Source organism: Pteronotus mesoamericanus, unplaced genomic scaffold (assembly GCF_021234165.1).
Source record: "Pteronotus mesoamericanus isolate MK-2021 breed Mesoamerican mustached bat unplaced genomic scaffold, CSHL_Meso_final scaffold_408, whole genome shotgun sequence".
Lineage (NCBI taxonomy): Eukaryota > Metazoa > Chordata > Mammalia > Chiroptera > Mormoopidae > Pteronotus > Pteronotus mesoamericanus.
In genome coordinates this window covers 854,208-871,449 of record NW_026555315.1, presented here as the reverse complement: position 1 = coordinate 871,449, position 17,242 = coordinate 854,208, and the positions used below count along the sequence as shown (strand labels likewise).

General features: G+C 67.4%; 4 protein-coding genes across 5 annotated transcripts; 2 read left to right on the top strand and 2 right to left on the bottom strand.

Annotated features, from left to right (window-relative positions):
- Window positions 1-1,466: 1,466 nt before the first annotated feature.
- On the top strand, window positions 1,467-4,513 carry TSPAN10 (tetraspanin 10). The gene is made up of 3 exons (XM_054593077.1): window positions 1,467-1,502; window positions 2,958-3,523; window positions 4,177-4,513. The coding sequence occupies exons 1-3, from the start codon at window positions 1,467-1,469 to the stop codon at window positions 4,511-4,513; spliced, it is 939 nt and encodes a 312-aa protein (XP_054449052.1).
- Window positions 4,514-6,322: 1,809 nt separating this feature from the next.
- Window positions 6,323-7,448, bottom strand: PDE6G (phosphodiesterase 6G). Its single transcript, XM_054592956.1, has 3 exons — window positions 7,303-7,448; window positions 6,824-6,864; window positions 6,323-6,399 (listed from the first exon to the last, which is right to left on the bottom strand). Exons 1-3 carry the CDS (start codon window positions 7,446-7,448, stop codon window positions 6,323-6,325), a joined length of 264 nt encoding a protein of 87 aa, XP_054448931.1.
- A 3,814-nt stretch (window positions 7,449-11,262) lies between these two features.
- OXLD1 (oxidoreductase like domain containing 1) lies at window positions 11,263-12,850 on the bottom strand. Of its 2 annotated transcripts, none has more exons than XM_054593373.1 (2): window positions 12,767-12,850; window positions 11,263-11,845 (listed from the first exon to the last, which is right to left on the bottom strand). In XM_054593373.1, the coding sequence occupies exons 1-2, from the start codon at window positions 12,824-12,826 to the stop codon at window positions 11,426-11,428; spliced, it is 480 nt and encodes a 159-aa protein (XP_054449348.1). In that variant the 5' UTR covers window positions 12,827-12,850; the 3' UTR covers window positions 11,263-11,425. The 2 variants fall into 2 exon arrangements, with proteins under 2 accessions (XP_054449348.1, XP_054449347.1); XM_054593372.1 differs by lacking the exon at window positions 12,767-12,850 and adding an exon at window positions 12,125-12,731.
- Window positions 12,851-12,963: 113 nt separating this feature from the next.
- Window positions 12,964-17,227, top strand: CCDC137 (coiled-coil domain containing 137). The gene is made up of 6 exons (XM_054593327.1): window positions 12,964-13,148; window positions 13,545-13,678; window positions 14,830-15,049; window positions 15,703-15,785; window positions 15,922-16,001; window positions 16,131-17,227. The coding sequence occupies exons 1-6, from the start codon at window positions 13,018-13,020 to the stop codon at window positions 16,341-16,343; spliced, it is 861 nt and encodes a 286-aa protein (XP_054449302.1). The 5' UTR covers window positions 12,964-13,017; the 3' UTR covers window positions 16,344-17,227.
- Window positions 17,228-17,242: the final 15 nt, after the last annotated feature.

Sequence of the window (17,242 nt, the reverse complement as noted above, 5' to 3'; positions counted from 1 at the left end):
TGTCTCACCTTTGGCGACAGTGGACGATGCTGCTGCGAACGTCCACGCATTTGCTTGAGTCCCGTTTTCAGGTGTTTGGGGCCTGCCCTGCGAGTCGGACGTCTCCCGCCTGCTAAGCACCCACGGCCGTTTGTCCACCTTCCTCGCCCCGGAATTCTTACAACCCTTTAAGAGGATACACTTACTTGCTTGCGTACGTTCTGACTCTCCCGTGGGGGTGCTTAGGGTTTTTCTCACCCCTGCTGTGTCGCCAGGGCTCAGAAAGTCCCCGACACGTAATAAAACCCGTCTCAACTAGCTACCGTCACAACAATGCTGCAGAAGAACCCTCCCGAAATGTGGTGGCTTGAAACAACCGCCACTTCCTGGGCTGTCCGTCCTGCGGGTCCGGTGAGTCCGCTGGGCTCGGACAGGCGGCTGTTCTCAGGGGAGCCTGCTGGGGGCGTCGCGCCGGAGCAGGAGTGAGTGAGGCGGGAGGCAGGCGGAGGACCGCGGAGTAGAAGTGAGAAGCGCCCCAGGCGCAGAGAAGGGGAGGCCGCTGCGCTCTGGGCAGGGGCGTGGTCCAGAACTGGACGCAGCGGGGTTCCGGAGACGGCAAAGGTCGGCGCCCGAGTGCTGCGTTTGGGGCCGGCGGCAGCCCGAGCTGCCGGGTTGCGAAGTGGCGGGCACGGCGAGAGGCTGGGGCTGGGTGTCCAGCAGGAGAGGCCAAGGAACAGAGGGCGGGCACAGCCCCGGAGCTGACCCTTCGTCCTGCCCCCGCGCCCCCCAGAAGCCAGAAACCACTTTGTCGTTGGATCGCAACCTCACACTCGTCACAGAGGGGACGAAGGTGCCGTGGCCGGCCTGCGCCTGAGGTCTCGCAGGGCTGGGGGCGGGGGGCGAGGGGTGGACGATACGGGGATGAAGCAGCCTGTCTGCGTGGCGGCTGTGTGCCCGGTGTCCTTGTGGTCACAATGGCGACCGTGACAGAGTCCTGCCCCTTAGAAGGACTTTGGGCCATCCCAGGAACGCGTAGCCAGGAAAGATGGGATCTCGCCAGCGGCTATTGTCTCGCTCTTACAGGGAACCAATCGGGAGATAAACTGCCATTTAGTGGCGGGCAGGCCGCCCGGGACTGTCACTGAACCAGCAGTGTCCCTGGGGGGAGCTGGCGGAGCAGCCGCTGGCGCTGCCAGGCCGAGGGCCACCCTGAGCCCCGCAGCAACGGCAGTGGGGCCAGCACCCGAGCAGCCCCCACGTGGCGCTGCGGAGCGCAGCCTAGGACCGAGCTCCGAAGAAAGGCCGGCTGCATCTGGGCAGGCAGAGGCCGTCCTAAGCCCTCAAATGTGATGCCTCACATGATCCCATCGTGACCGGGCTGTCCCGGGCGGGGGCTCGCGGCCCGCCCTGCCCTGGGCCCACAGCTCCCAGCGTGGCTGGGGGCCGGCAGCACCCAGCAGGGACCCGCACGCCTGTTCCGGTGCAGGATGGAGGAGGGGGAGAGGAGCCCCCTGCTGTCCCAGGTAAGCCAGCGCCCTCCCTGGGGGCCTCCCCCGCGGGAGATGTCTCCAGGCCCGAGGCCCAGGGAGCTGCTAAGATTGGGGCGGGGTTTTACGGATCCGGCAGGCACTTCACCGCAGCCGGCACCCTGTTTGGACTGGGGGATGTGACTTGGCCTTGCCCGTGCATCCGACCCAGGGAGGGCACATCCACGCCCCCAGGAAAGCACACACCCGGTGGGGATGGTGCCCACGAGGGCCAGCGGGCCTCCCGGGGCCCCTGCCCCTCCATCACCCCAGGCCCCTCAGCCTCCTCACCTCCTCTGTGGCCCCCGCCACTGCCCGCACCGCTCAGCCACGCGCAGCCCCTGGGCCGGGGGCCGGGGGCCGGGGGCCGGGGCGGGAGGGGCCTCTGCAGACCTGAGGGCCGCCTCCGGCTGCGGGTGCCCGCAGCGCCGAGCGCCAGCGCCCCTCCCAGCAGGCCGTGACCTGCAGGGCGACCCCCCCACCCCACAGCCACACCCACGGCCCCCAGCAGCCCCAGGTGCCCGCCTGGCGCAGCAGCCCGCCCCTTCGCTCCCACCAACTGCGGGTCTGGGGGCTGGTAAACAACCCTCTGCTGCTCCACTCCCAGTCCAGAGCCAATGAAGCGCCCGGGCCGAGTCAGAGAGGTGGGGCGGGGCGGGGCAGCTTCTCCCTGGTGGGCTGGACTGGAAGGGAAACCGGCCTGGGCACACGCCACAGCTGCCTGGCTCTCGCCCCGCAGACTTCCTCCCTGGCAGGGCCGGGCACCTTGGGTCCCCCAGCAGGGCCGGCGGGGCAGGCTCTCCCTCTCGCCTGCAGGGAGAGACCAGAAGACCCTCCCACACCTGCCTGTGGGTGGCGGGGGTGGGCTCGGGGAGGGGACAGGCAGGTCTGAAGTGGAGGCTGTCCGTGATGGGGCCAAGTGGGACAGGCTGAGCGGCCCCTCCAAGCATCACCGATCAATGAGCCCCTCCTCTGAGGGGGACCGAGAGAGGGGATGGGTCCTCGCGCATTCCGCGCCCCTCTGCCCTCTGCCTCGGCACAGCCAGAGAGCCAGACGGACCCCCTGGAAGGCCCAGGACCTCGCGGAGCCTGCCTCCCGGTGGCCCCCGCCCTGGGGGGTCACCCTGCCGGGGCCCCGCACAGCGTCTGCCCGCACACAGTGGGGGTGACCGAGTGCACCCTGGGGCCCGAGCCCGGGACACAGAGAGGGCAGCCCCAGCCTGGGCGGAGCGTCCCCTGGGGCCACACTCGCCATCGCGCAGGCGCAGCGGGGCACGGCAGAGGCGTGTGCTTGTGGGGCCGGTACCCCCAGGGTCCCTGTTCCAAAGGAGCTGGGCCCCCCCCAGGGAGCTCCCAGGTCCCTGGCTGCCTACGGTCTCTGACCCCTTGGGTCAGAGGCCGTGGAGTCGCGGGGTCGCAGTGCTGAGATCCCCTGTCCCCCTCCCTCTGCAGGAGCCTGGGGGCCGGGAGCCGCCCCTCACTTCCAGCGGCCTGGGTCCAGCGGGCCGGGCCCGGAGGACAGGCCTCGGGGGAGGCCGGGCCCCCTCCCCCCCACTGAGAAGCAGGTGCCTCCAATGCCTGACCTTTTTCTCCAACTTCCTCTTCTCCTTGCTCGGCCTGCTGGCCCTGGCCATCGGGCTCTGGGGCCTGGCTGTCAAGGGCTCTCTGGGGAGCAGCTGGGGGAGCCCGCGGCCCGCAGACCCCATGCTGGGGCTGGTGCTGGGGGGGCTGGCGGTCAGCGCGGTGAGCCTGGCGGGCTGCCTGGGCGCCCTCTGCGAGAGCGCCTGCCTGCTGCGCTGTTTCTGCGGGGGGCTCCTGGCCTTCCTCGCGCTGGAGGCGGTGGGGGGGGTCCTGGTGGCAGCCCTCTGGGGCCCGCTGCAGGACGGGCTGGAGCGCACCCTGCGCGTGGCCATCGCCCACTACCAGGACGACCCCGACCTGCGCTTCCTCATCGACCAAGTCCAGCTCGGCCTGCAGTGCTGCGGGGCCGCCTCCTACCGGGACTGGCAGCGGAACCCGTGAGTCCCGACGCCCAGAGGGGTCACTCACACCCGCAGCACTCACTCCCTCATCCACCCACGTGCACACACACCCACGTGTGCACACTCAGGCCCGGCCAGGTACACGTGCAGGGACCCTCATGGAGCAGCTCAGCCAGCAGACTTAGAAAGTCCCTTTTGAGTGCTTTCTGGCAAGGACATCATACAAAACATCAGACGACAAATTCAGGATATTCTCCCACCCCTGTGCGCGTGTGTCTCCGTGTCAGGGGGTGCCTGTGTGGGGGCATTTCTGGGTGCGCCGTGGGTGCCTGTGCGTGTGTCTCTGTGGGCCGTGGGTGCCTGTGCGTGTGTCTCCGTGGGCCGTGGGTGCCTGTGCGTGTGTCTCCGTGGGCCGTGGGTGCCTGTGCGTGTGTCTCCGTGGGCCGTGGGTGCCTGTGCGTGTGCCGAGGGAGAGAGCACAGCGTGCTTTGCATTCTGCTCGAGGATGTCTGTCCCGTCATCTGTGGGCATCGTGCGTGTGCACTCCTGCCTGCGTGTGCTTGCGTGCGCACGTGCCTGTGCTAGGTGTGGCCATGGAAGCGTGAAGGTGGGTGGCAGACAGCCCACCCAGTGCCGGGTCACAGCGCGGTGGGCCCGGCCCCGCAGGCCGACGCCAGTGTCCCTCGCAGGTACTTCAACTGCAGTTCCCCGGGCGCCCAGGCCTGCAGCCTCCCGGCCTCCTGCTGCCTCGACCCCCGGGAAGCAGGAGCCTCCATCAACGACCAGTGCGGCTTCGGCGCCCTGCGCCTGGAGGAGGACGCGGCTCGGGGAGCAGTGCACCTGGAGGGCTGTGGCGTGCCCCTCCGGCGGTGGCTGCGCGGGCAGGCGGGGGCGCTGGGCGGCTCTGCCATCGCCCTGGTGCTGGTCCAGGGGGCGGAGCTCCTACTGGCCACGCAGCTGCTGAGGGCCCTGGCTGCCCGCCAGGACGCAGCGACCTGGCCCCCTGTCAAGCCAGCCCCGGGCTGACCCGCAGCTGGGACACCCGGGCGACCCCTGCTGCCACGCCCCTGACCCCCAAAGTTCCCATTCCCGAGGCCCAGCACCGCCTGAGTTCGCTTTTTCAGAGGCTTTTGCCCCATGGAGAGCCCACCGGCACTGCCCCTTTGCTTGCAAACTGCTGTAGTCAGAGAGCAGACCGACCCCCACAGGTGCAGCCTGGCAGCCACGGAGGCTGCCCGCGCGGCCGCCTGGCCAGAGAGCACCCCCAGCTCCGACCCCCACTGCCCGTGCCCACCTCTGACCCCCACATCTGACCACTTCCTAGCCCTGCCTCTGAGGTGAAGCCTCGGGCCCTCCCACCTCCCTCTCCTGCTCTGACCCCCAGACTCGGAGGCCCTGCGCAGGGCCCCCTCCCACGCCACCACTGGCCCAAGTGTCCCTGCCCAGCACCCGCCTCAGGCCCTCACCTCCAGCCACTCTGACCGCGGCCCCGAAGCCCCGCCTCCCCACGCCCGCCCTCTCCCCGCCCCCTCCTGTCCGCGGTGGCGGTTGAGGGCAAGGTCCAGGCCTCTCCCTCTAGAGGCGTTTTGGGGAGGGAGTAGACTTTCTTGAGGTGTATTGTTCACACAGTAAACCGCACCAACCGTAAGTGGGCAGCGTGAGGAGTTCTCCCGCCTCTGCGCACCTGCGGACCCACCACCGTGGCGAGGTCCCCGCGGCCGTCTCCCTTGCCCTCCCTGCGGTCGCCTCTGCGTGGTTTCATCACTTTTTGTCATTAGGGGGGTCTTTTCTGGCTGCCGCATCGACGGGGTCCCACGGGGGCCTTTCCGAGAGTCACCGTCTGGACATGCGCTGGGCGGCTTCCAGACTGTTTGACACAGGTCCGCGTGGGATGCGCCTATTGCTCCTGATTGTCATGTCAGGAGTGGAATTTCTGGGTCACAGGTGCCAGCCTAGGGAACACTAAGGCTGGGCCAGCTGGGCCGGTTGCCCAGTGTCTCTGCACCTGCTTCCTGCCCTGTGGGGTGGGGACCAGAGTTCCCGCTCCCGGAGTGAGCTCTCGCTGGGCCTCGTCCCGCGCGACCCCCCCGGTGAGGCCTGCTCTGGCCGCCCAGCTGCTCGGGCACCTGAGGGGCGTGTTCAGCCACCCGCCTCGCCCTGCCCTGCCCTGGCTGCTCAGGCCCGGCCTGCACAGGCCTTGGCTCCACGCCCAGTGGGATTTCTCCCCCATCGGCTTGGCCAGGCCCAGCTGCCCCACCTCCCGCCCACGCCTTCATCTGTCCCCTCCTGCAGAAGCCACCCGCAGCCCCTGGCTCTGCCCCGACTCCCGACGCACCCCAGACGAGCGAGGGGGAAAGCTCAGTAATTTTATTTTGAAACAGGGACAGCAAGCGTGGGCCGCTCTGGGAGGGACCAGCCACCCAAGGGCGCTGTGGGCACGGAAGGGTCTTGCTCTCAGACACCCCCCGGACTCCCGCCACCCACCGTGCAGATGCAGCGGTCCCCACTGGGAATGGCTTGCAGGGGTGAGGGGGCACTTGTCCTCGCCTTGGGACAGGCAGGGCGGGGACCAGGCTGGGAGGGGCACGGCTGGGAGGTCCGGCCCTGGTGTTGCAGCCCCGGACAAGAGGGCCTGCGAGCCAGTCTCTCGGGAAACCAAGCAGGGCGTCCTGTGGGGAGGCGGGAGGCTCCTGCTGTCCAGGGGCCTGAGGTCCTGCCCTTAGAGGGTCTCCAGGCACGGCCTGCACCCCCTGATGCCCCAGGCTCCACACAGGACTCCTGAGCGGGGTGGGGATGGGGCAGGCTGGGGGGCGGGTCCAGGCGGGCCGGTCGGTGCTAAATGATGCCGTACTGGGCCAGCTCGTGCAGCTCCAGGTGGTTGAAGGCCTCCCAGGGGCAGATGACCGTGATGTCTGCAGGGGAGGGGCCCGCGTGTCCCGGGGGGTACTGTGGCGCCCCCCTGCCCCCCCCCGTCCCCTTGGGGCCCCGTTGTCCACACCCCCAGCGGTGAAGACCCTCCTCCCAGAACATGCCAGCTTTGGGGGTGTCGAATGACACCCCGCTCAGGAAGGCAGCTGGGGGCGGTGGGGGGCGGGGGGCGGGGGCGGAGAAGGCGGGCCTTGCTCAGGGGAGGGACAGCAAGGGCTCCTTCTCTCCCAGCCGCGCCCAGCACCAGGTGAAGCCACTGTGCGGGAGCCACCCCGCTTCAGGGGCGCCTGACACTTGGTGTTTGGGAGAAACTGAAGGCCAGGCTGTGGGCAGGACCCTAAGCGAGCCTCGGCCTGGGCCAGCCGGGGGGCGGGGGGCGCGGGACGTCACGGCCCCGCATCGTCATACCTGTTCCCAGGCCTTCCATCCCCGGGATGTCGTCCCCAAACCTGCAAGGGCACAGCGGTCAGGGCGGCGGCCGGGGCGAGAATGGACGGGGTGCGCGCGGCTCTGTCTGCCCTGGACGGCAGGTCCCTGAGAACACGGAGCGTCCGCGGGGGCGCCCCGGGTGTGTGCGCGGGGGGCCGTGAGTGCGTGCGCGGGGCGCACGTCGGCGGGCCGTGACCGAGTCTCTAGATGACGGTGAGCCCGCTTTCCAGACCCGCTGAGGGACAGCAGCGGGAGAGCGAGCAGAGCCCCGGGGCCCCGCCCCCCCCCCGTGCTGTGGGCTGCCCCGGGCCGGGCTCTGCCCAGGCCCCCGGAACCCCGTGAGAGGACGCCCTGGGACGACCCAGCTAGAAGGGGGGCTGCAGCCCTCGCCCCCGCTGTGCGGCCGGGGCCCTGGTCCCCCCACCCTTGGAGAGGCACCCTTCCCCAGCTCTGCTTACCCTTGGACACCTTTCTTGGGGGGCTTGCTCTTGAATTGTCTGGTTTGCCGCTGTTTAAACTTGGGGGGCCCTTTTCTGGGAGTGACAGGCCCCCCAGTCACCCCGGTGGCCGACCGGATCTCGGCCTTGGGTGGCTCCAGGTTCATGGCCAGACGGGCTCCCGGACTCCCTCACGCTGGGGGCTGGGGGCACACCAGGCGGGGTCCCCGTCAGCCCTGCCGCGCCCAGCCCCCACGCGGGTCCCAACCCACCAGGGGAAACCCCGAAACAGGAGACCCAGTGGGCACTGGGCGCGACCCAGACAGGAGTCCTCTCCGCCCGGTGGGGCTCCCCGGGGCGCGCAGGGGAGCGGGTGCTGGAGGCCCCCTCGGGCACCTCCTCACGTGTCTCCCCGTCTGTGTCCCCCATCCGCGGGGCTGGCACGTGCTGTCTCATTCACGGTGGTGTGCCTGGCGCCCGGCAGCGCTGCGTGATGGAGGGGGTGCCCGGGAGATGGTGGGCGGGACCGCCTGCGGGCTGAGCCGTGGCCCCTTCACCGGGCAGGTCTCCCCAGCCCCTCGCTGTGCTTGGGGCCCCTCTGGGCTCTGGGGCCACCTGCTGCTGTCTTTGCACCGCTGCACAGGTGACCTCCTCTCCTGTCCCCTCTCCCAGCCCCTCTCCCGGATGCCCTAAGCCCCAGCGACCTTGGCCAGGTCAAGGGCAGCTTGGCTTCCTCTAAGCCTATTAGCACCGGGGGGGAGACCAATCCCTCAAGGCCACCCGGGCCCAGGGGGTCCTGGAACGAAGCCTGTCACACAGGCCGGAGCGCTGCCCCCACACGCAGGTCCCAGGCACCGCGTCCTGGGTTCCGTTCTCGTCCCCAGGCTGGTGGGCTGGTGACAGCTGCCTGCTGGAGCGTCAGGGCTGAGACCACATGAGACGCGAGGACAGGTGGTCCTGCCGACCAGGGGGCTCAGTAGTGAGTGCCAGGCCCCTGGGATGGGGGGGAACCCACCACGGGCCTCCCCCGCAGGGCTCGGCTCCTGGGCCGGGCCCAGCACCAGCCCAGGAGGCGTCCCAGCGGGAGGGCAGCAGGCCTGGCCGCTCCACCCGGCACCCAGCCCTCCCCGTGCTGACAGCGCAGGCCCAGCCAGACCCCTTCCCTGGTCCTGGGTCGTGCGCCTGGTACGGGCAGCACCGAGCCCTGACGGAGCTCCACGTACCCCCTGCTGGACCCATGGGAGCCGCTGCCTGAGCTGCCCTGGCCCCAGCCGGGCCTATGGCCGGTGCCCACTCAAGTTGACTGAGTGTGGGTGGCCTGAGACTCCCAGGCCATCCAGTGCTGGCCTTGGGGACAGCTTTCCCCACCGTTTGGCTTGGCGGAGCAGAAGAGGGGGCAGCTGGGCCGGGCGTCCTCTCTGAGCACAATGATGGCTGAGCTCGCACAGACCCAGACCTCAGCGCGGTAAAAAAATCACCAGCTTCCCACCCTCGGGGCAGACGCCCGCCAACACCGTTGGTAAGTGGCCACCGGGGACGGCGACTGGGGGAGGTCACTACTCACCGCGCACTGGGCTGGGCTCAGGGGCCTTGGGTGGGAGTGGCGGCCTCTCTCCCCAGGACTGGGGGTCGGCCGGGCATTTATCCTGCGGCTGGGTAAGCCGCTTAGCCCTGGCCCTGACGCCACACTAATGAGATCGTGAGGGCCGCCGGGGTGGGCACCAGCGCTGAGGATTCTGGGGGACGGGGACTGGGGATGGGGCTCAGGCACAGCCAAGGGTCTGCAGGAAGGAGGAGCTCAGGATGGAGCCAGGCCAGGGAGGGGACGTGTGACCAGCGAGGGCCAGCAGGGCACACGCCCGCCGCCCCGCCCCCGCTCCCCTTGGCAGTGAAGACAAAACGCACTGGCTGCCTCCTCCGGTCCATCCTCCCTCCCGTCTCAGGGCCGCCTGGGCGGCCGGAGCCCTGTGTGGCCTGGCCCCAGCCCCTCCCCTGGCCTCACCTTCCACCCCTCCCTCTTGTTCTGTGCTCCAAGGAGCCCTTCCCACCCCAGGGCCTTTGCCCCCGCAGCTCCGCCCCCCACAGAGCTCCGCCCCAGTATGGGCTCCTGGGGGCCCATCGGGCTAGACCTGGACGCCCCTGTCATCGGCCTCAGGGCAGCTGGACTTTCTTCATCCCACTGAGCACGTACTCACACGTTTGAGTAATTTTTTTTTTACTTTATAGTTGACACAGACCATTCTATTAGTTTCTGGAATACTGTTGTGATTCAATGTTTCCATACCTTATGAACTGATCACCATGAAAAATCTAGCAACCGCCTTTCATCTACAAAGTTATTATAAGTTATTGACTATTTTTCCCATGTTCCCCCTTAGAAGTAACTACATCCGGTGACTTATTTCTTTTATATCTGGAAGCTGGTACCTCTTCTTACCTGCCGCCTTTTTCACCTGTCCCCTCCGGCAGCCACCAGTTTGTTCTTCACATGGTCTGCATGGAGGAGGGCGCTGCCCCGCTGCCAGGGACAAGGCCGGTGGCGTCCCTTTGGGGCTCGCACCCCGCAAGGAAGGGCCTTTGCCACGACTGCTGAATTCCAAAATGAGGCTCAATGTATGGAGTCCACTGGGTGGGGTGTATGCGCACACACACATATAGACATGTGTACACACGCCCAAAGCGCCTACAGAAAACCATCTAGAGTCTACGGCCACACCACCCTGCGTGTGCCCCTCTCGTCTGATCCTGGAAGCCGAGCAGGGTCAGGCCTGGTGAGTGTCTGGAGGGGAGAAAATCTTCTAGAAATACGTATTTTTGAGAAAAGTGCAGAAAACCTCCGGCGGCGTCTCAGAGATCCGCGGCAGACCCCTGTGGGCCTCAGGGCGCGGAGCCCTGCCGCGCCGCCACCTCCGGGGACACTCCCCCACTTCCCAGGCCGTTTTCAAGTCTGTGCGGACAGGGTCAGACCGGACACCCTCCGAGGCAGTCGGACAGACGCGTGTCACTATAACCGACCCGCACTCCGAGTGATTTTGACTGACATGTGCCAGCTGGGCCAGACAACAGCGGGGAGCGCGGGGGCGGGGGGCCCGGTTTGGGCATCAGTGCGGCACCCCTCTGTGGTTGCGTGGCTTCCTTCTCTCTTCCGCAGATCGTATCTACGGGAAGCGCTCGCTTTATATGAAAGGGAAGGGCTGTTTATCAGCTCAAATCCCTTGTGAAGTGCTATTACGGCCTCGGCTTTCCCCTTCCAGGAAGAGATAAAGCCACTTAAGTTCATCGAGGCCCTGCCCTGTCCAGGCCACGGGTACCAGAGCCTGGGACTAACTGCTGCAGGGGGAGTGGGGGGGGTGGGAAATTCCACGGGCGAGGACGAGCAGGCGGTGGGGGGATGAGCGGGGAGGGCTTGGGCCGCTGGTCCAGTGGCCAGGTCGGCGGCTGAGGAACAGGCTGGCGCTGGATGCTGGTTCTGGGGTTCATGCCCAAGGCCTCCTCATCCTTCTGCCCTGGGGAATGTGCCTACGTGGGCTGGAAAGACTTGTGGCCACGCAGTGGTCAGGCCCCTGCTGGCTGATCGGCAGCCGTCTCCTTGGCTTGCAGATAGGCGTCTCCCCAAGGACCCCAGCAGCTGGGGACGGACTGCAGCTGGACCAGTGGGGAACCACCCTGGCTGCCTGGGGCCACCTATGCCTGCCCAGGGCTTGCCCACGGCAACTCCATGGGACCAGGAGGTCCTGCCCCTGCCGCACTGCCGTGGAACCACAGCTGACCTTCGCGGGGGACTTCAGAGATCCCAGCGCATGGGAGGGGCCCCTGGGGTCCTTGTCACTTGAACATTCAAGGGAATGAATCTTATTTCAGCCTCACAGGCTGACGGAGGCCACAGGTGCTCAGGGAGCCTCTAGTGACCACCGGCTCCTGCCCTTTGGCGAGGCCACATGAGCCTTTCGGACAGCGGCACAGAAGCTTCCGGACACCAGCACAGAGAGCCAATTTATTTTCAAGTGAAATCAATAAATCATTCTTCCAATTCCCGTCTGACGCAAGCCCCACAAAGGGGCCGTGGAGAGAGGAGGCCGCGGCGCTGCCCGGGCAGGAGCCCGAGGTTGGAGCGCGCGGGGCGGGTGTGTCGGGCCAGGCTGGCTCAGCCCTTGCTCCTCAGGCGGAGCTGGATCTCCATTCGGAGGAAGGCCTTGAGGTTCTCGTCCTCCACATGCTCCTGCAGGGCGGCCAGGGCCCGCTCCCCGCCGTCCTGGTAGTGCTGCAGCAGCGCCTCCGCGTAATCCACCCACACGCAGTTGGGGCAGCCGCTCATGCAGCAGTTTGTGGGGGGCTGCAGCTCAGGGGGCGAGGGGTATGGGGCTTCCCGGGTGCCCCCGCCAGGCAGGGAGTCCTCAGGATGCCTGGTGCCGCCTGCACCTGTTTGGGAGCCCTCCTCCGCGTGGTCCTTCCCAAACCCTCTGCGGCCTTCCCAGGCCGTCCTCTGGGCGCGGTGCCTGTGCAGGGTGCTGCCACCTCCAGGACGCGCGTGGTACCAGTCCCAGCTGGAGAGGCGGCCTGGCCCCTGAGGGTGCAGAGAAGCCTATGAGTGCCAGCCCCAGCTCCAGGGGAATTTCCGCCTCTGGTCAGTGGCCTCCTCACTTCCTGTGTGACCTCAGACAAATGACTCTACCTCTAGACTTGGTCTCTATGTGTTATCACCCCGCCAACTGTATCAGTCCTCGGGACAGAAGACCCGATGCTTTCACCACCCCTGCTCTCCCCGCCCTTACCTTGCTGTGCCCTGAACCTATGCCTTTCATCCCCCACTTAGCGAGGCCCATTCTCTTCCATGATAACTTACCACTAATAAGCCCTGCTCGCTCGCTAGTACACTCGCTGATCTGTAATTCTTTACCGCATCGGCAGGAAGAACGAGTTTCTTCATAACAGCATCACCCCTTCGTCCGTCCCTCTCTCCCTGTCACAGGGGAAGCCCAGGCCCCCAGGTCATCCTCGAAGGCCTGCGGGCGATCCTCGCTGCCTCCTCCAGCCCGTCTAGCCCTGGAGCCCTGTTCCCTGCTCCGTGTCTCCAGGGCACTGAACCTGCGGGGCTCAGCCCACCCAACCTTTACTTATCTCCCTAACTCCTGCGCGGAGCATCAGCCCCTGTTCACTGCGGCGTCCCCAAAGGGCTCCAAGACTAGGCTGGGGCGCTCCAGAGGTATTTCCGGACGTGCGAACGAGCTCAGAAGCCGGCTGGCACGCTCCCGGGGCTCTGCGCAGCAGCAAAACGGCCCTTCTCGCAGACCGGGAGCGGCGCCTGGCGAGAGCAGGAGGACAAGCGGCGAGGTGCGCAGGCCCTTCCTGGCCCGCCGGCGGCGCGAGGCGCGGTCCCTTGGAAGCGGGGAGGCCGGGTGGGCAGGGCTTCTCCGGTCCATGCTGGTCCCGGACCCCAGAACGAGTCCCCGCCGAACCCACCGCGTCCGCCACCGCAGGCACTTACACAGCACAGGGCGGCTGCTGCCACCGCCCGGCCTCTGGCGGCTACGCGGCCCAGCACCATGGTACGCGGCCGACCCACGGCGCACGCGCGTCCCAGCCTCCGGGCCGTGAGCGGCGGCCGCCTTGGCCAATCCCGGCTCGGCACCACCCTAATAAGCACGGGGCTGCGCGCTGGCAGCGGAAGTGGCGGTCGAGGGGTGGGACCGTGTGCCAGGAAGGAAGTGGCTTCTCTCCCGACGGGGGCGCGTGCGGATGGCGCGAGCCGGGCGCCGAGCGGCTGTCCCCGGGGGGACAGCGGGGCCTGGGGGCCCGGGACGGCCGCAGGGACGGCGGCAGCAGCTGCAGGGGAAGCAGCGCTCGGCGCCGCGGCCCAGGCCGCGCAGGTGGGTCTCACCGCCCTGAAGTCTGTCCGCGTCTCTACCCCGTCCGGGCTCCGCGGCCGGCCGAGTACGTGCCGTGGGCGCGCTGGAGGGTCAGCCCGAGAGCGGAGGCGCGACGGAGTCTCCGGTGTTGTGGCACTTGCCACCATCCGGGGTGCCCTCTCTGCCATGCTCGACGAGGTCCGGGAGCGACTCCGAGCGACTCCCGCCGGGGCACTCGGAGCGTTCTGCGGGAGCGCGGTCCAGGGGCAGCCTCCGGGCGAGGATGCTGCCGTGGCCGGCGTGCCCCACCGCAGCCGGGCGGCCTGCGGAGTTTCTCTTCTAGGCCCAGCTCCGGCTCCTGTGACTCTGCTTGTGCTGGACTTGGGTCGCGTCTCACTCCCGTGTTCTCCTTCTTAGCAAAGAGAAGAAAAGCGTGAATTGCAAGCCCAACAACCAGGATGAACAGGAAATCCCTTTTCGGCTCCGAGAGATTATGAGGAGCCGCCAGGATATGAAAAACCCCGTCAGTAACAAGAAGAGGAAGAAAGAGGGTAACGTGGGGGCTCCCGTGGGTGGCGATGAAGCTTAATTGCCCAGATACCCAACGGCGTGTCAGTGGTCGGGAGCGTGCGGGAGCCCGGGGAGGACTGACCCAAGACCCGAGTGTCCAGGGCCACAGCAGCTGCCGCGGGCAGCGTGGTTTCAGATGAGGCTCCAAGGGAGCGTTGGGCTGGTGCAAGGAGCGCTGATTCCCCAAGAGCAGTCGGGGGAGATCCATCAGAAGGGTCGGTCTGTGCTGATTGATTTCAAGGACAGATCCCTGTGTAAAAGGGGCGGGAGGGAGTGTGGCCAGGGCACGCCAGTGAGGCCCTTGCCAGTCAAAGAGGGTGGCGGATGGAAGTGGGTGGATTCTGGGGGTTAAGGGGGAACTGATGAGGCTTCCTCTGACAAACTGGCCCTCCCCGCCCCTCCCCAAGGCCAGGCCTGTGCCCACTCATCAGGCTGTGCCGGAGGCGACACTTGGGACGTGTTGGGGACTGGAGTCTGATGTGTTTCTCTTCCGTGTAGATACGTATAAGTTTTCTCAAACACAGGGCTGACTTTACAGCAGTGCTGTTTGGTAATTTCATTGAAACCTCTGGCTCTTCGTTGGGGGTTATGTGGCTACCAAGGGTTCGCGAAATAAACAGACCAGAAGGGCAGGTGGGAGGAGGTGCGCTGGCCTGTGGGGAGACCGCACATCCGAGCCGTGCTCGGCGATCGAGCCCTTGTTCCGGTTGTGTAAACGATACGCTCGCACGTGTGGCGTCCTACGTGGGTCGACCCAGTGTCCTGGGTCTTCGCTCACAGCGGACTTCACAGACCTGCCCCCTCCCCTGGGGGGGCTCTGCTGGGCTCTCCCCGCACCTGGGCGGCACGTCCCCATGGGCGCGGGACTCCCTGAGCGGTCACCCACGGGTGGGCATTGAGCTTGCCTCCTGTTTCAGCCGAGGTGTGGTGGCGTCTTCGGCACGTCCCCGTGGGCTGTGTGGGCCTCGTCGCTGTGGGTATCCTGAGATGCACGTCTTAGGGCCCCTTCGGCCACGGCGGTGGGGCTGCGCCCTCGTGAGCCTTCTGTCCTGTGGCCTTGGGAGGGAATGACCGTGGGACCGTCATGGCGCCGCCCTCCCTCAGGCCCTATGCCCCGTCTCCCTGTCCTCAGCCCAGGCGGCCTTCAGAAGGACGCTGGAGAAGGAGGCGCGGGGCGTGGACCCGGACATCGCCGTCCCCAAGTTCAAGCAGAGGAAGGGGGAGTCTGACGCGGCCTACGTGCAGCGCATGGAGCAGGAGGCCCAGCACGTGTTCTTCCTCAGCAAGAACCGGGCCGACCGGCGGCCCGAGGCGCAGGCGGCGCCCAAGGAGAAGTCGGAGCGGAAGAAAGCGTGAGCGGGGCTGGGGGCCCGGACTGTCTCGTGTAGCAGCATTTCGTCACCTCAGAGGCCCGGGCAGGCCCCGGCCCGCAGAGCTGTGAGGGCCGAGCCCCGTGGCTGCGCCCCTCTGGCCGTCGAGGGGCTCCAGGCTCCGAGCAGCTCAGGGCCCGCGGCCCGGCCCGGCTGCTGCAGCAGGGAAGCGGAGCCCTGCCCCGCAGGAGGGCCTGGCGGCCACCCGGGACGCGCCTGCCCCGCGGAAATCGGGACTGTCACGGGGGGCGGTGTCTGTGGGAGCCTGACACAACCCTGGGACTCCCCTTCTGGTCGGCGGATGCCACCTCCCCTCCCTGGGTGTGGGCTGCGGTCCCGTTCCCAACGTCACCTCCCTTGTCTGGAGATCGGAGAGCCCTTAGCAGTGACCCTGTTGGCCTCGGCTCCTCTTTTGTGAAGAGGAGGTGCGGCCGCTCCCTCACACAGCTGCCGGCCGGTGGGGCTCAGAGCCCTCTCCGGTGGGCGGCTGTGGGGTGGTGGCAGGATTGGGGACGTGCAGACAGCGCCTGGGCTCTGCCTCAGGTGTCCCCCCCAGGGCAGGGCGACCTCCGCTGCCTCCCGAGCCCAGTGAAGCAAGAGCTGGGGGTCTGAGTGGCACCGCACTTTCTCTCCAGGTTCCAGAAGCGGCGGCTGGATAAAGTCCGGCGGCGGAGAGAGGAAAAGGCAGCGGACAGGCTGGAGCAGGAGCTGCTGCAAGGTGCCGGGCCGGGGTGGGGGTCGGGGGCCGGGGTCACCTGTGTCGCCTCCTGGTCAGCAGATGGGCACGCAGCGGCTCAGGTGCAGGGACTGGGCTGCGGGCTGCGGGCCTCAGGTGCGCCCCTCTGCTCCCCTAGACACGGTGAAGTTTGGCGAGGTCGCCCTGCAGCCCCCCGAGCTGACTGCCAAGCCCGGGGTGAGCGCGAGCAGGAACCAGGTAGGCGGGGCGGGGTCTTCCCCGCGTGTCACCGGTGACTGATTCTCACTGGCTCAACTGCGCTCAGGCCAGGCTCTCGATCTTCTCTCTTCCTGAATCTGTGCTACGTGCTGTGTCTGTGATTCTCAGCCTGGCAAGAAATCGCTGATCCTGGGGATGCTTTTGAGCCCTGGTGGTGTGTCCCAACCTCCGGTGACCTCGATGGCCCGGCAGCGGATCCTGGCGGAGGAGAGCGCGCGGGCCGTGCAGGCCTACAGGGCGCTGAAGAAGCTGCGGCAGGAGCGGCAGGGTGCTCGGCCCGCCCGCCTCCCTCCCAAGAAGGAGCCAGAGACGGGCCCGTGACGGCGAGAGACCAGGGCCGCGGCCCGGCCTCGGGGAGAGCGGGCAGGGCCCAGAGACCAGTCCTTTCCCGGGACGCAGCCTAGGCCCCAGGGCCTGGCGCACCGGCTCCCTGTCCGGCAGGGCTCCGGGCTCTGCTCTCCTTTCCCTCCCTGGAGACCGCCCTCGCGACCACCCGCCAGGCCCACGCCTCAGACTGAGCCCATCTGTCCTGGGCCCCTGTGGCGGAGGCAGCCAGTCCCACCCGACGTCACTGCCACGAGCCTGGCAGCGCCCGCACCCCCGTCCTGAACGCACGGCCCAGGCTGAGGGGTGCAGGCCCACCCCCTAGTCCTGTCCCCAGCTGCACTCCTTAGGCGGGGTGAGCCCGTCACAGGCCCCCCTGGGTTCCGTGGAGCGGCACAGCAGGAGGCAGGAGGGAGCCCGGGTGGGGGCCGGTCCGCACCAAGGCCGCCTGCTCACAGTGCCACTGTTAAGTCCCCAGAAGCACTCTGCACTGGGAAACCACCTTTGGAGAGTTACCTTGGCTGCTGCTAGGAGAGTAAGGTCAGTGTAGGGACTCGAGTGATCCTAACAGGGCATTACAGTAAGTTTCAGGGGGTTTTGGTTAGTTTAGTTTTTGGAGGTTCATTGTTAGCTTAAGTTGCCCAGTACTTCGCCACTGGGAGATCTTGGTCTTTGACACCGATCTGAGCCTCAGGTCGCGAGTGTCCAAACCCGAGGTGCCCCCCTGAGACGCGGGCCCAGGCTCGGTCACGCTCCACTGCCCCCCTAGTGGGGAGGTGGGGTGTGGATGCAGGGCCCAAGGTCGGGGTCCCGGAAGTGCGCACCGCAGCCAGGCTGGCACTGCCTGCTGACCGCTGCTGCGGACAGGCCTTGGAAACAAATACAACTTTAAATAG

Excerpts from the sequence above, each read along its gene's own strand:
- PDE6G (XM_054592956.1), bottom strand. The coding sequence starts at position 7,448 with ATGAACCTGGAGCCACCCAAGGCCGAGATCCGGTCGGCCACCGGGGTG. Across the intron at positions 6,865-7,302 it reads CCCAAGAAAGGTGTCCAAGG|GTTTGGGGACGACATCCCGG; the intron begins GTAAGCAGAGCT and ends GTGCCCTTGCAG. Across the intron at positions 6,400-6,823 it reads GATGGAAGGCCTGGGAACAG|ACATCACGGTCATCTGCCCC; the intron begins GTATGACGATGC and ends CCTCCCCTGCAG.
- OXLD1 (XM_054593372.1), bottom strand. The coding sequence starts at position 12,208 with ATGAAGAAACTCGTTCTTCCTGCCGATGCGGTAAAGAATTACAGATCA. Across the intron at positions 11,846-12,124 it reads GCGAGCAGGGCTTATTAGTG|GGGCCAGGCCGCCTCTCCAG; the intron begins GTAAGTTATCAT and ends CTGCACCCTCAG.
- CCDC137 (XM_054593327.1), top strand. The coding sequence starts at position 13,018 with ATGGCGCGAGCCGGGCGCCGAGCGGCTGTCCCCGGGGGGACAGCGGGG. Across the intron at positions 13,149-13,544 it reads CCGCGGCCCAGGCCGCGCAG|CAAAGAGAAGAAAAGCGTGA; the intron begins GTGGGTCTCACC and ends TCTCCTTCTTAG. Across the intron at positions 15,050-15,702 it reads AAGTCGGAGCGGAAGAAAGC|GTTCCAGAAGCGGCGGCTGG; the intron begins GTGAGCGGGGCT and ends CTTTCTCTCCAG.
- TSPAN10 (XM_054593077.1), top strand. The coding sequence starts at position 1,467 with ATGGAGGAGGGGGAGAGGAGCCCCCTGCTGTCCCAG. Across the intron at positions 1,503-2,957 it reads GGAGCCCCCTGCTGTCCCAG|GAGCCTGGGGGCCGGGAGCC; the intron begins GTAAGCCAGCGC and ends CTCCCTCTGCAG. Across the intron at positions 3,524-4,176 it reads CGGGACTGGCAGCGGAACCC|GTACTTCAACTGCAGTTCCC; the intron begins GTGAGTCCCGAC and ends TGTCCCTCGCAG.